General features: G+C 36.4%; 1 protein-coding gene and 1 long non-coding RNA gene across 2 annotated transcripts in view; one reads left to right on the forward strand and one right to left on the reverse strand.

The window, feature by feature from the left end:
* Positions 1 to 868: 868 nt before the first annotated feature.
* On the forward strand, positions 869 to 11,319 carry LOC125347724. Its single transcript, XR_007210265.1, has 3 exons — positions 869 to 1,004; positions 5,694 to 5,696; positions 11,305 to 11,319. It is a non-coding gene; the product is annotated as an uncharacterized LOC125347724 (long non-coding RNA).
* The window catches only part of Megf9 (multiple EGF like domains 9), an 80,009-nt gene continuing 67,487 nt past the window's right edge, over positions 3,226 to 15,747 (reverse strand). Inside the window, exons 4-6 of the mRNA XM_048340691.1 lie at positions 14,820 to 14,963; positions 7,156 to 7,425; positions 3,226 to 5,277 (exon numbers count right to left, since the gene is read on the reverse strand). Of these exons, the coding sequence (XP_048196648.1) occupies positions 4,826 to 5,277; positions 7,156 to 7,425; positions 14,820 to 14,963 (866 nt within the window). The 3' untranslated portion in view covers positions 3,226 to 4,825. The remainder of the gene's footprint in view (positions 5,278 to 7,155; positions 7,426 to 14,819; positions 14,964 to 15,747) is intronic.

Raw genomic sequence — 15,747 nt, forward strand, 5'->3', positions numbered from 1 at the left:
GTGAAGGGCTTAGACATACTAGGTAAATGCTCTACCACTGAGCTACATCCCAGCCCAAGAATGTATGCAAACGTGTTTTCTTCTCCGGTGTTGCTTTGTGACAGGGAATGATCTGAAATAAAATAGATGGTTAATGCATGAAAAATTTAAAGATTTTCATGAAATGAGTTGATAATAAACTATCTTCAGCCCCTGTTTACATATACATATGTGTGTATGATGTCTAACAACTCCACAACATAAGGAAATGAAACAAATATACAACAGGTACAAATTATATACATTTATTAATAATTTTAAATAACACTCTTGTATAAATTCTTTCATATATTCAAATCATACACAAATTTAGAAATGTATCATGAAGCCTAGAAGAGCATATGTATGAGACATGTTTTTTTTTAATTTGTATTAGAATTTTAGTGACATAAATATAAGTTTATTGTTTCAGAAACATTCCCTAATTGCTTGGGCTAAATTTTAACTTATTACAGAGTGCTGTGCCTAGCATTAAAACTTAACTTTAAATCATTTAACTTTTGGACTAACTTGAATCTGAAGCCCTGGGCTCCCACCTTAGAACTACTGCTAGTTAGTTAATGCATGTGCATTAGTAACAACAACAAAAAAGATTCCCACTTGCCTTTGAAAAAGCATCATTCAAAACCACTGACATTTCAGTGATCTATAACCTTCACCTTTTGATATTATTTGATTTCTTTAGCTGAGTCAGTATGTTCTTCCTGCTTTTCCCCTTGGCATAACCACTGGCTCAGAGTTCAAGAGAAAAATGCACTAACTTGCTATTATACTCCAGCACAAACCAAACCCATCTTAGCTCTCAAATTCTAGCAAGATCTTAACAGACCAAAAGGTCCTTTGTGGAGGTCAGGAAGACTATCTTAGCTCTAACAGGTCACACTGGTTTGCTTTTGACTCCTATGAATATTTTGGCAGAGAACTTCCCTTGTGATGTGAAATTCAACTCCTACCTACTTACCTCAGTCAGGGAATGTTCGTTGTAAGTTGTGACATGTTCACATGTATAAATATTACCACATGTATGAATATTATCCTACAAAAGGTATAGAGCCAAGGTGAATGACCTAACAACCTATGTTCAATCAAATCTGACAAGAAGAAGTATGGCTGCTTTAGCTCTCTGATTCCAAAACAGCACAAGGGCTAAAAACTGGAGTCTGGATTCAGGGTCTTGGAGTTACTTGGTAAGCAGGTGTTCTACCACTTGAGCCATGCCTTCAATCCAAGGGCTAAATATCTTGAAGGCACTCAGTTGACCCAAATGAACTAATAGATCAATGAGTATCACTTTAGCAGTCAATTATCCTGGAACTATTTGGGCTAGAGAACAGCCATGTAATTTGAAGCTTATACAAATCCCGCTCCCTCCCCTGCCCAGTCTCTCTCCTCTCATTCCATGTCTGCTCTGTTCTCTCTAAAACCCAGGTATCCCTGGAAAAAGCAATTGATTAAATCCATAGGACTTTGGTATACATGAGCATGTTTACTAATGGGTCTTTTTTTCTCTATAGCTGGAGAAATTCCATTAATAAAAAGAGGCCTGAAAGGTAGAAACTGGAGAGGGAAGGGGAGGTAAGGGAGGACAAAAACCTACTTAACAGTACCTAAAGCATCTATCAGAAATATGTAAGAGTTTACCAAAAGGGATTAATTAAAAATGCATGAGGGTTTACTAAAATAAATTAGTGAAGATAAGGTATCATTTAATAGCAGTAACTGTCATTTCTTGAAAAGATTCATATGGGTGTTTCTTTAAAAAAAACAAACACATTTCTAACCCTTACAATTCCTCCAATATTAGTCTTTCTAAAGGACTGAGGGGATTCTGCTGCTGGATGCCATCTTTCAAGAGATGGCTTCGGAGGAATGAAAATTGTGCAGGGGATTTCATACCAGTTTCCTTATCTGACTTCAAGGGTATATCAACTCATGATTTATATAGAACAAAATTATTTCCACAAGCAAAAACTGAGGTCTTTAAGGAATATTATTTCAAACAAATACAAAGGTCTTACTTTTCTCCCCATCGTGAAAAATTATGAATATGACCTAAGAAGCTAGATTAAAATTAACACGTATTTAAATATAAATTTCTTTGTGATGAAACTTTAGCATTATCTTTTCAGGTCTGTTTCAAGGAATCTGCATGGTCAGAATTCTATTTTGGCTTTTGCTTTTGGATACCAATAAACACTCCTCCGTCTTTATTGGGTTAACTTGTGTTTAACAAATGTTTATTTCTCATCTTCCTCAATTCTGACCTTTTTTTTTTCCCCCAGAGGGTGGGATATTAGGGAGAAAGGCTATGCTGCTTTGCATAATCCCTTAAAACAGTCTATGCCCAACTATGCAGCAACTGCTGAGAAAGCAGGTTTCCCCCTGCTTGGAGGATTTAGCTCACCTTAGCAAAGCATAAACAGGCAGTTTTGTTTTCTTATCATCAATCGTGGCTTTAGATAGGAATTCTCTTGTGGGGTTTTTTTCCCCCTCAAAATCTTTAATGGCTCTGTGTCCCTGAATTGTACCTAATCGTTACCAAAAAATTAGAAACATCCACAAGTGAGCCTTGTCCTCCCAGCCTGCTTATGTGTATGGCTGGGCAATTTCTGCATTAGCAAAGAGTCAAAAAGATTATAGGCTTCAAAACTGGGAGTCCAGATTTGAAGCCTAATATTGACCCACACTGTATAGCACTGAGCAACACATTTAGTCCTTCTGTGCCTCCGTCTTCTCATCTATAAAATGGGTAAGAATTACTTTCTTGGGGGAGACATAGGAGGAACAAAGGATGCACATAGCAAAGTATTTTATAAACTAAAATGGGTAATACAAATATTGATTTGTGTATGTGTGTGTGATGCTGAGAATTGAGCCTAGGGCCTCACACATGCACGAGTGTTGTAGCATCAAGCTATATCTCTAGCCCTTAAATATTTTTAATATAATGCAACACAATGTCTTCTCTTGTGGGCAAACATGCAGAATACCTGAAGCAGATTATCTGCTTATACATCCTCAAGGACATCATCTCTGAACCCTGGGAACAACTTGGGGATCTCCTATAAAGAGGAACCAAATTCTAGTGGGGTTTTTTTGTTTTGTTTTGTTTTTTCCTGAGGAAGTTAGGTAAACAGGTCAATTTGGATTCCTTAGGTCTAATCTAGTAAGGAGTTTTTGCTTTAATTTTCCTTGACCACATCACAGCTTGTCATTCCTCCTCCTAGTAAATATCTATATTCAACTTCTGGCTACCTTTCTTGGCTTGCTTAATCCACGCCTGTCCATATCATAATAGATGAGAGCAATAGCAATTAGCCTCTGTGAAATAAAAACCTGCATCTAAAAGAAAGGACTAACTATACACACCCAACTACAGAGCCACCCTCTAACCAGACAAGAAGCTGGAAGAACTATAGCACTGAAGAAAATGGGACATCTCTCATGATAAATCAGTGATAGGGTATGTTCAAATGTAGGACATTTGTTATTTTGGGGAATGGGAGGATAAAAATGTTTTTCAGGCATGAAAACTAGCGATCTCAGGTGATATGATGGCTTTTCTTTTGGAACTCAAATATTTCTATCTTTCGGAAGACTATCTTTTACATTCAGGAAAAATATTTTAATGAGGATATGTTTTATAGCAATCTATGTGAAACATATAGAATGACTAGGATCTAGTTAGGTGACAGTTTTGGAGAATGAAGTCTGTGTCCTAGTTTAACCATTACTGACTTCAAAACCTATTGCTTGAATCTACAGTAAGTTAAAGAGCATATAGCTCTACTTTTAGGTTGAGAGAAGAAAGCAAAATTAGAAACATTCAACCTCTTATAAATTTCAACAGTGTCCAAAGAGGGACTAAAAATGACTGATGCTCACCAGAGTCCCAGCTCTAGCAATATTGCCTCCTATTTTACAGTATTTTAATCAATCCCCATATTTCCTTTTTACAACACCATTAACTGCTGTACAAATAAATTCTAGATGATAAAATATGACATGATTTTTTTACAAATAGATACAAATACAATGTTGACCAGATATGCTACAGTAACTATGTACACCTTATTTTTCTAGAGATAGGAATAGTCCTTATTTTTAAAGAGGCAGGAATATTCCTTATTTTTAGATAACTTATCATTTACACTGAGCCCCTGAGGAGGACCGTCAGCTTTCTGCTCCCTCAATGCTGCCTTCACCATTAAAAGCTTATCCTGTGCTTTAATCTCACCACCCAGTGGGAATCTTAGGAGGGGGGGAAAAATCAAGCCCTAAAGATCTTCTAGGGACCTTTCTGACCCTAGTCTAGATATAATCAAGATTGTTTAATATAATCCAGCCTAGACACCAGCTTTTCTTCCATTGTGTCTTTTAGCATGGTACAATGAATACAATCCCTGCTCCTGTTCCAGGAATGGAGATGAAGTCTTGCAGCAGTCCCTTCGCCCTCCACCCTGCTGTGAGATGAGTACTCCAATGGTCTACTTGGAGATCCAAGTGGATTCGGGCTGCACTAGGAGATTCAGCCTTTCCATACTCCCATGTGGTTTGATACAAAAATATACTTTACTTCAAGTCCTTAATGACACGAATGCTTCAGATCTTCATGGGAAACTAAAAGCAACAGATAGGTTAAGCACACTGCATCTGTACCTGACAAGTTCAGGTAAACTATTTGCATTTCACAGCAAACTCTGTCCAGCCTTTGTCTGGCCCAGAGCGTAATGCTGCTTTAGTAAGCACTGTGATTTAAACAACCCAGGAGAACAGCTCTACCTCCTTAGGCTTTGTAGTTATGTATGGGTGTCGTCAGGGTCAGTTGCCCATTGGGAGCCACTTCATTGCCATCATCTTCCAACAATCCTGACACATCTGCATTGGGAATGCTGTCATGGTAGCTGCTGAAACTGATATTGTCTTCTTTCAGCTCGATGGTCCAAAAGGGGGCATTGAGCTTCCTGTTTTGGTACTCACGGTACATGTATACAGCTCCCACAAATCCCATCAGCAGCACCACCACAATGATGATGACTGTCAAAATGATGATGTTAAACTGGGTCCATGATACATCAGCTAACGCTGAAGTGCTGTTTTCAGAGGAGCTTACTGAAAAGGTAGTCTGCAGGGTTGTGGGGGTAAAGGTAATATTTATAACAGGGGTGGGCACTGATGTGGTCAAAGAGGCATTGGAAACCAAAATGGTAGAACCTTCGGGTGTTGGAACAATAACTTCTGAAAATAAAAACAGAGAATGAAATGTAAAAGACAAAAATTATCTAGTTTTCAGAAACAACAAAAGAAATACACATGGGAGTGGAAGTTAATGTAGGATGTTGATATGGTATCCTGAGTTACATTAATGCAAGTTTAAAAGAACTAAAGTGGTAAGAGTTGTGGTGTGGGAAGCTAGTTTATTACACTTATAGCTGTCTAATATGTGTAATATCCACACTGAAATCCTTATAAAATTCCAGTGTTGGAGTTTTTCATTCTTCATTACTCATAAAGTCATATAAATTCTTGTAAGAATGATAAGTATGTCACTACTAAGTTCTAAACCACGTGGTTAAAAGTGACAGGGATAGATTGAACTAAAATAAGCCCAGCATGTCTAATAACATCTCATTAAGGTAAAATTTTCCTCATAGAAAGTACAGAAAAAGCTGTATTTCAATTTAAGCAATCAAGGTTAATGTTAGCCAAAAGGGAAAACAGCTTTCCTTTAATTCCATGAATACAAGTCTTCCTTTCTGTAGATTACAGCTACTTTTTAATTCTGTACTTCTAATGACAGGATAGTTGGAGGGGGGTATACCAATGATTTTGGACTTTGTGTTGCTATAAATAAATAAATCTAAACCTCAGGTTCTTCATTCATTAATGTGAATAGTAAAGTCTACTTTGAAGAGTTCTTTGGAAGAATTACCACACTTAATGCTTATAGTGCTTGGTCCATATTAGGTACTCAATAAAAATATTATTATTAATATTATAATTCATCATCACAGCCAGCCACATCAATTTATCCAAAAAGAGGTAACATTTGTATTATTTAAAGAACTAATCAAAATAATCACAGTCCTGCCTGCTGACAAGATGTACCTTGGTATAGACAAGATAACCCCCCAAATGGTAAAGCAAATTGAGTGTCAGCATCCCTAGCTTGGGACAGGATTCAGCCATTAAAGATATCTAGAAAATGGCAGATGCCATCTGCCACAGTCCAACTATATATCAACCTGGTGGTCAGCATGTGATTTGTGGGAGAGCAAGGTCTAATTTCTCTGTGAACTAATACACTGAATATTCTTAATTTGAATTTTTTTGGGGGTGGTGCCAATACTGAGGCTTGAACTCAGTGACTGGGTGCTGTCCCTTAGCTTTTTTGCTCAATATGAGCAAACTACCACTTGAATCACAGTGCCACTTCTGTCTTTTTGATGGTTAATTGGAGATAAGTGTCTCATGGATTTTCCTATCCCGGTTGGCTTTGCACTGCAGTCCTCAGACCTCGATCTCCTGAGTAGCTGGGAGTACAGGAGTAAACCACTGGCACCTGGCCCTATCCTGAATTTATAATCACAACCATCCCTAAATATTTCTTGAACTTCCTTATAAGAAACATTTTTCTATATAAATAACCTTTCCTTTTGAAAGTCAAAAGAAACATTAACACTAATACTAATTTATGTTCAAAGTAAAAACAGATGCTAGAATGAACTGGAGTTCAGCAAGATTGTAGGTCCCATCTTGAAAAGACCTTTGATGATCATTGAAGGTGATGAAAATAAAGTAAGTGAAAGGTAAAAAGAAATGATGGGACTTTAAAATCATTAACATAAAAATAGATGAAGGTAAAATGTGAGAATCCTTGATCTCAATTGTCTCAGTGACTTTGTCTTGGTACTCCAATTTCAGGAGTTGACTTTTTGAGTATTGGGAAAGAAGCAGAAAGAAAAGGAAACCTCTTCAGGCAAATATCTATGAAAATATATTTCCAGAAACTCCTCTGCTGGAACTGGAATGTATTAGAGAGCTATAGGTAGCTGTCCTGAAATTTTCAATGCTAGCCTTTGATATTAAGTTTTGCAATCTTGGGTAGAGTTTTACCTTTCTTGATGCAATTTCTCTGCAGATCTCGAACGTACCCTTCCAGGCAGTTCTCACACCAGAACCCAGTGGTGTTATGGAGACAGCTGATGCACTCACCACTCTCAGGCTTACAAATCTTAGGAGTTTTAGTTGGATCCACATGGCCATGACACTGGCACGGTGTACAGATGCTGTCAGAATTGTAATAGCCATTCCCACACTTATTGCAGTTCTTGCCTGTGTAACCATCTTTACACTGGACACATGTAGGTTCCAATTCATCCATTTCTAAAAGAAAGAGAACACCAAAATAATTTAGTAAAGTCTCCAGCCACAATTAAAAGTGAAAAAAAGTTTTAGTCCTTGAACAGATTTATAAAGTCTCTCTACTATGTCTTCTGTTGAGACATGAAATTGAAAGACATGAAATCAAACTAATAATTTATAACTTATTTTCTAACATTCAGGCTGGCCAGAGAAACTATTTAGGTAGAAGACAAAAAGAAAAAAAATATGCTTACACCAGGGGTCAGAATAATTGTGATAGAATGATATGCACATATCTTTTTTATTACTTCCTTTTCAGACATGACTAATTGTACAAAACAAGGCTTTTACGTCATTTCCCTTTTCTCCTCTCCTACTTACATGTTGATACCTTCGGACTTTTACTCTTGGTCTCCTCCACTTCTCTCTGCTCAGTCTCCATCGATTAGCTTATCTACCCACATGGCCAATGATTCCAAAATGTGCATTGCTAGTCCACTTCACTTTATTAAATTTAAATTATATACTGTCTGTATATGTGAATTCACAAAAATTTCAAACAACAGCAACAGTCCTTTCCTCAGTCCTGTCCTCCTTCAGTGTTCCTTATGTTTCAATGAATGGAACGAATGTCTTGCCAAAAACCTAAGAGTCATCTCTCAGTCCTCTTTCTCCCTCCTCTACTATTTTCCCCCCTGCATTACTAGGGTTTGAACTCAGAGCCTTGCACTTGCTAGACTTGCTAGGCAATTGCCCACAACTGAGCCACACCTCCAACCACTCCCCCTACTTCTAAGAGCTTAGCAGTTCATGTCAATCATATTTCATTAAAATCTTTCCACTACTGATCTCTCTCCATTCCAGTATAATGACCATTTCTCATCTGATCACCGACACTACTTCCTCATAGGTCTGCATTGCACCCCTGTGATCTTCACGGTAAATCTGAGCATACTGCTTCTTTAGAGAAAGCTCTTCAAATCTGAATGTCTTCAGAATTAAGTGAAAATTGCACTGAATTTTCAGTATCCTCATAATCTAACCCTTACTGACTTATTCTAGTAACTCTCCCTTCACTTCACATCCCATCACTCCCTGTGGTTTAAGCACATACATGACTTAAGTGTCCTCCCAGAGATTGCCTGCTTTCTTTTCTGAGTTTTTATTCATACTTCATCCTCTGCTAGGAATATTCTCTTCCCTCCCTACCCCCACTTGAACTTCATAAATCAAATTATAGGAACTGACTTACATATCACTGGCTTCTCAGAAGCACAAAAGTTTGTGCTTCATTCCCCATTTGAGTTAGGGTTACTCTATGCTTACCTGTACACATCATTCTAATTGTAATTACCTGGTTACTTGATTGTCTTTCCTACTAAACTATGGCCTATTTATTTTCTATCTTTATCTCTAATGATTAGCATCAGATAAACAATATTTACTCAGATAAACAATAGTGCCAGATAAACAATATATACGCAATAATTGCCTAAGTGAATAATTTCATTAAATGTAGTGAGAACATATCAACCCATATTTATTTGCTCCTTTTAAAATTCTTCATATGCTTTTGAGATTCTAAGGTAGATTTTATGAATGTTTTAATGGCAAAATCATAACTTTATTTGCCAAGTTTACTAGTTCCTTTCTTACAATCTCTAATTATAAAATGTGAACAATCTAGGTATCTGAACACATAATAATTTATTACAAAAGGAGTAATTTATATGGGTCATGAAACTTGTAGCAATTTAACACATCTATGATAGTCCTTATGAAATAAAGAATCTTTGTTTTAACAACTTTGAGATATAATTCATATATATTGAAGCTATTTAAATAATATGTATGTTCATGGTTTTTTAATATACTCACAAAATTTATATCTGATAAAGAATTTCAACTTACCATTTGTGATCATAGTTGACAGTGTGATCTCAAGTGAGTTACTGAACTCTGAGCCTCAATTTTTCCATATTCCAAATAAAAGGTTTAAGCCAGAAATACTTAAGTTATCTCTAGCAATTTATGACAACTGAATAAGTTCATAACCCATGCAAAAGCTGGAAAAAATGCTCTACATCACTGGCCATAAAAGAAATGCAAATCAAAACAACATTGAGATTCCATCTCACCCCAGTAAGAATGTCATATATCAAGAAAACTAACAATAACAATTGTTGGAGGGGATGTGGCCAAAAGGGAACCCTACTTCATTGTTGGTGGGCATATAAACTGGTTCAGCCACTCTGGCAAGCAGTATGGAGATTCCTCAGAAGGCTAAATATAGAACTCCCCTATGACCCAGCAGCCCCACTTTTGGGTATCTATCCAAAAGACCACAAACAAAATCACAGTAATGCCACCAGCACAACAATGTTCATCGCAGCACAATTTGTCATAGCGAGAATCTGGAACCAACCCAGATGCCCCTCAGTAGACGAATGGATCAGGAAAATGTGGTACATATACACAATGGAATTTTATGCTTCTATCAGAAAGAATGACATTGTCCCATTTGTAAGGAAATGGAAGGACTTGGAAAAAATTATACTAAGTTCCTAGGAAATTGAAAGGGAATACCAAAATTGAGAGACACAGGGTAAAAAAAAGACAAACAACTACAATAGCAATACTTGCAAAACTGTTTGGTGTAAGTGAACTGAACACCTCAGGGGGGGAAAGGGTAAGGGGGAGGGTGGAGGGGGGTATGAGGGACAAGGTAACAAACAGTACAAGAAATGTATCCAATGCCTAACGTATGAAACTGTAACCTCTCTGTACATCAGTTTGATAATAAATATTTGAAAAAAAATTATACTAAGTGAAGTGATTCAGACCCAAAGAAACATGGACTCTATGGTCTCCCTTATTGGGAATAATTAGTACAGGTTTAGGCAAGTCATAGCAGAGCATCACAAGGCCCAATAGCTGTACCCTTATGAACACATAAGATGATGCTAAGTGAAATGAACTCCATGTTATGGAGACAATTGTTATATCACAGTTGTAACTTTCAACGTCCCATGTGTATCTGTAGCTTCTATTATTGATGATGTTCTTGTATCACCTTCCTGTGGTTGTACCTACACTATCTCTGTAATCTTATCTGAGTATATTGGAAACCGTGTTTACTGGTATTGGAACTAGGAAACTGAAAGGGAATACCAAAATTGCGAGCCACAGGGTAAAAAAAGACAAACAGCTACAAAAGCAATACTTGCAAAACTGTTTGGTGTAAGTGAACTGAACACCTCAGGGGGGGAAAGGGTAAGGGGGAGGGGGAGGGGGGGCATGAGGGACGAGGGAACAAACAGTACAAGAAATGTATCCAATGCCTAACGTATGAAACTGTAACGTCTCTGTACATCAGTTTGATAATAAAAATTGGGGGGAAAAAAGAAAATATTCAACAAGAGGCTTGTATTTCTGTTCTCAAGGAACTTACACATTACAATGGTATAACTATAGAATTTTGGAATTCAATAACTACAGTAATAATAATTACACACAAAAAATTCCTAATGAAATAGATTGAAGGTCTGAAATCAAGATTTGTCTAAGCCTTTTATGTTTACCAAATTCAGACTCATTGGACTTCATGAAATGGCATTCAAAACCCCTGTTTAATTCCTTTTCCCTTATTAAAAATAACTTTTGTTTTCTTGGTTTTTGTTTGAACTCAGTGCCTAGGTGTTGTCCCTGAGCTATTTTGCCAAGACTGTCGCCTTATCTACAACTCTACTTCTAGCTATTTGGTGGTTAATCAGAGATGCGAGTCTCATAGACTTTTCTTCCTGGCTTCAAACTACAATCCTCAGATCTTAGCCTCCATAGTAGCTAGCATTGTAGGTGTGAGCCACCATCATCTGTCAACTTTGTTGTTTTTAATAAGAGTTTAAAAATCAGGTATTCTATATTAACATTTCTGTTTCTTTGCTCTTGTTGATTCCTTTATCTAAAATAGTTTTCCTTTTGTCTACCCACTAAATTCTGATTTACATCCCAAGACTATCACCTCCTCTCTGATAATCCCCTCGGCTGGAAGAGTGTTCACTCATGGAACATCCACTATGCATAGACCCATTGAATGGGATTGCACTAAACTGTATTTTTCTGCATCAGAAATGAGCTCTGAAAGGATCAGGTATCTGAATGGGCTACTTCTTACCCCTCTCCTGCAGTGTAAGTGCAATGTGTTTTCGGCCACTTACATGCTGACCAAATTGGACTTGTCAGATCCCAATTCAGCCTTTGGCTTTGGTCTCCCACTCACCTCTACATAGACACACTGCTAGATGTTCCAGTCCTCACTCTTCAAGGCCCAGTTTGTATGTAACCTGCTTTATGAAGACGTTTTTATACTTCCCAGTAGGAAATATTCCTTCTTCCCTCAAGCTCTCACAGCTCCAGTTCTGTATATCTAACCATGCTCTACCCTGAGTATTGTTATCTCCCTTTCTACTCACTAAACATGTGGGAATAGGAATAAAATCATTAAAAATACTGACATGGTCTCTGCCTTTGTAGAAACTACAGTCACTGGAAGGGGCAGGGAAGAATAAGGATTTCAAGCATATTCGTTTTATAGGCATCATCTTACCATAAGAACACTGGCACATTTTCAGTTTATCAGACAAAAGAGAGTTCAGTTAGTTATTCAGAAATCATTTATAAGCCAATATCCTAAGTAAGGTCCTAAAATCAAAACAAATGTTACTTTAGATGAGTCAAGGACTTCTAAGTTCTTATTTAAATTCCTATGAAGTTCTAAAATCTTAAACTGCTTGATACAACAACATATCAGTATGTTCCAAATATAGAATTCTGATACTGTAGATACAAATGTTAACACATAGTTTTCCATATTCTGATGCTAGATATTCTTTTAAATTATCCTAAGTAATTAGCATACATCTACACATATAGTGATAATTAACGTTATCTAAATTATCACTTATGAAAAATTTCATAACATGCAAGCCCAGGTACAAAAAAACATACTTCCTTTGTATTCTATTACATCATATAAGTACATTTGCTACTTTTAATATGTGCCTTTTGTGTTTTCTTCTCTACTAGTTTGTGTCTTCTTTTGCCCCATAAATACATGTGCAACATTCAATGCTCTATTTGTATATTTTTCTCTCTGATGCACTGCAGATTCCTTTGGGTTTTTTTTTTCCAGTTTTCTTTCCTTTGGTATCACAATGCTCAATTAATATTTGTGAAATAAGTGAAAAGCTTATTAATCTTTTTAAAAACAGGGACATGCTAGCTCTCATTATCAGGGATGGCAGCCAAGATTGCCCCAAATGTTCCCTGCCTCCTGCTATTCATGTTTCGTGGAGTCTTCTCCCACACTCAATAGGATAGGCATGTGTGACTATGGGGTATTATGAACATCTCTATCATTTCAGAGACTAGATTACAAGATACACTGCAGTTTCCCTCTCGTTCTCTCTTGGATCACTCACTTGTAGAAGAAACCAGCTACTATGTTGTAAGGACATGTATGTACCTGGGTCAAGAGGTCCACTTAGTGAGTATTAGAAGCATTTTGCCTCCATCAAGCTGTGTAGTAAGTCATCTTAAAAGCAGGTTTTTACAGTCCCAAATAAGCCTTTAGACTTAGTATCGTTTTGGCTAACCTCCTGATTGCAACTGTATGAGAAATCCCAGGTCAATATAAACAATAAAAGAAAAATATTAAACCATGAAAATTTAAAACTTTTGTCCTACAAAGGATGTCAAAGAAGTGAAAAATTAAGCCACACAAAAGGAGAAAATATTTACAAATCACATTTTTATGAGTGTTCTGAAGTTTTTAATTTTCACAGTGGGAACTGTGCTGAGGAATAAACTCAGGGTCCTGAGCAAACTAGCAAGTGTTCTTGCACTAAACTGTCAGACCACCTTAAAAAACATATACCTAATAAGATACTTCTATCCAGAGCTCTTTCAGTTCATTGATAAAATATACTAATAACTTAAAGATGAACAAAATCCCTAAATAGATATTTCCCTAAAGAAGATACAGAGATGGTCAACTGGCACCATAATCAGCCACCAGAGACATGCAAAATAAAACCACAAGTCAATTATCATTTCACATTCACTAGGACAATCACAATTATAAAAATACAGATAATAAGTATTGGTGAGGCTGTGGAATACTTAGAACCCTCATACAAATAAGTAAAAATAAGAATATAAAGTGGTGTACTCATTTTGGAAAGCAGTTTGACAGTTCCTTGCAGAGTACGCAGACAGTCAGTATATGTAACCCAGCTATTCCACTCCTAGGATACATTTATATGTATAAAACTGAGCACAAATGCTCACATAAACATTATTTCTAATAGCTAGTGAGTGAAAACAACTCTAATATACATCAACTGATAAATGAATAGGAAAAATTTGGTGTTCAGAGAGTGAAATATTAGTGGACAGCTAAAAGCTGAAGCATTGATATACATTACAATGAACTTCGAAAATACTATACCATATGAAAGATGCAGGATACATAGACTATATTTTATATGACTATTTATATAAAAAGTTCAGGATAGGCAAGTCCGTACAGAATAAACAGGCTAGAGGTTACTTAAGGCTACCTGGAATGGAAGTGACTGAAAATGGTTTCAGAGTTGTGCTTTGTGTTTTTGTTGTTGTTTTGATAGAGAGAGGTAATGCAAGTAAACACTTCAAAAATCAATGTAAGGATTGTTGTGCAATCTTGTAAGTATATATGAAAAGACACTGAATTGTGCATTTGACTGACTCTTATGCATATTTTAAAAGGAGGCAGCAAAGAGAAGAAAGATCTCAAATTGGGACTGTCCAGCTAAGTTGTTCTCAAATTCCTAACAGAAAAAGAAAGAAATCATAAATACTTTATATGTGGTGCTGGGGAATTGAACTCAGGGCTTCCTGTATACGAGGCAAGCGCTCTTGCCACTAGGCCATATTCCCAGCCCCATACGTTATTTTTTTAAGCTGTTGCATTTTAAGATAATTGGCAGTGCAGCAATAGATAACTAATTGTTATCAAATAAACAAGAGACACCTGTATTTGTGAGATTATTAAGTAAACACAACCAGTAAATATTATTGGGCACCCTAGAAAAAGTAATTCATGAATGTTACTATGAAACTGGTAAGCAAACAGTGTTCAGTCTTGAAGTTCCTGTGTTAACTTATTGTGTTGGCTGTAGAAATTTTAAGTCTCATTTTACATATGCATATGGGTTAAATGGTAAACTTCTAGAAAGGAAAACTTTTTCCTGTTTTTGTAAATTACTTTCACAAATATCATCCAGAACTCAATTTGTCAATGACATGTATAACTACCAATGAAGGTTTCACAGACTGTCCCAGCACTGAAATAAAGATTTAGAGAAAGGCCTTACTTATTGTGCAATTGCCTGTAGATGTCACTGCTGAACAAGGGCATCGAAGACATCCTTTAGTGATATCAGGACTCTGGTAAAATCCTTCTTTGCATTCTTCACAGTGATCCCCTTGGCTATTTTCCTGGCAGTTTAAACAAGCACCTAAAAGAAGAAAATTACTTTTTAAAAGTTAAAATTTACCTTGAGAGCATGGTTACTTTTTAAAACCATGGCTGAAACAAAAAGAACATGAGTTACCAGAAAAAGGAAAAATAAGAAGGACAGGATGGTATTTAGTTTCTACTGTACCACAATTCTATACTTTCCACATCTGTAAATTCGATGTCCCTTTAGGGGAGGGTGAAGAACATGGCTAGAATCACACTATGCCCTTGTTGCTTGGTGATAATAGTATAAAACAAGCAAATTATGTACAAACTAGAAATAAAAATAATATCAATATCAATTAATAGAAGGATTAACTGTGATGGTTTCATAGCTTTGATACTGTACTTAAATATATAAACTAAAAATATTAAGCCAGCAATGGCTAAAAAAGCAAACTGTAGAAGTAACTAGGAAAAATGCTTAATTTCTTAAATTAAAAAAATAGCCAGATGCCAGTGGCTTAACACCTGTAATCCTAGAGATCTGAGGATTGCAGTTCAAAGCCAGCCCAGGCAGGAAAGTCTGTGAGATTCTTATCTCCAATTAACCCCAGAAGAACAGAAGTGGCACTGCGGCTCAAGTGGTTGAGCACTAGCCTTGAGCTGTAGAGCTCAGGGACAGTGCTCAGGCCCTGAGTTCAAGCCCCGTGGCCAATAAAAAAAGAAAAACCAAAAGATTACATTTCTATATTTTTAGCCACATAATAATATTTAGATGTGACATTAATTTAATTCTATATTTTTATAAATTTTTATAAATTTTAGAAATTTGTTTAGGA

The sequence above is a fragment of the Perognathus longimembris genome, chromosome 1, assembly GCF_023159225.1.
Source record: "Perognathus longimembris pacificus isolate PPM17 chromosome 1, ASM2315922v1, whole genome shotgun sequence".
Lineage (NCBI taxonomy): Eukaryota > Metazoa > Chordata > Mammalia > Rodentia > Heteromyidae > Perognathus > Perognathus longimembris.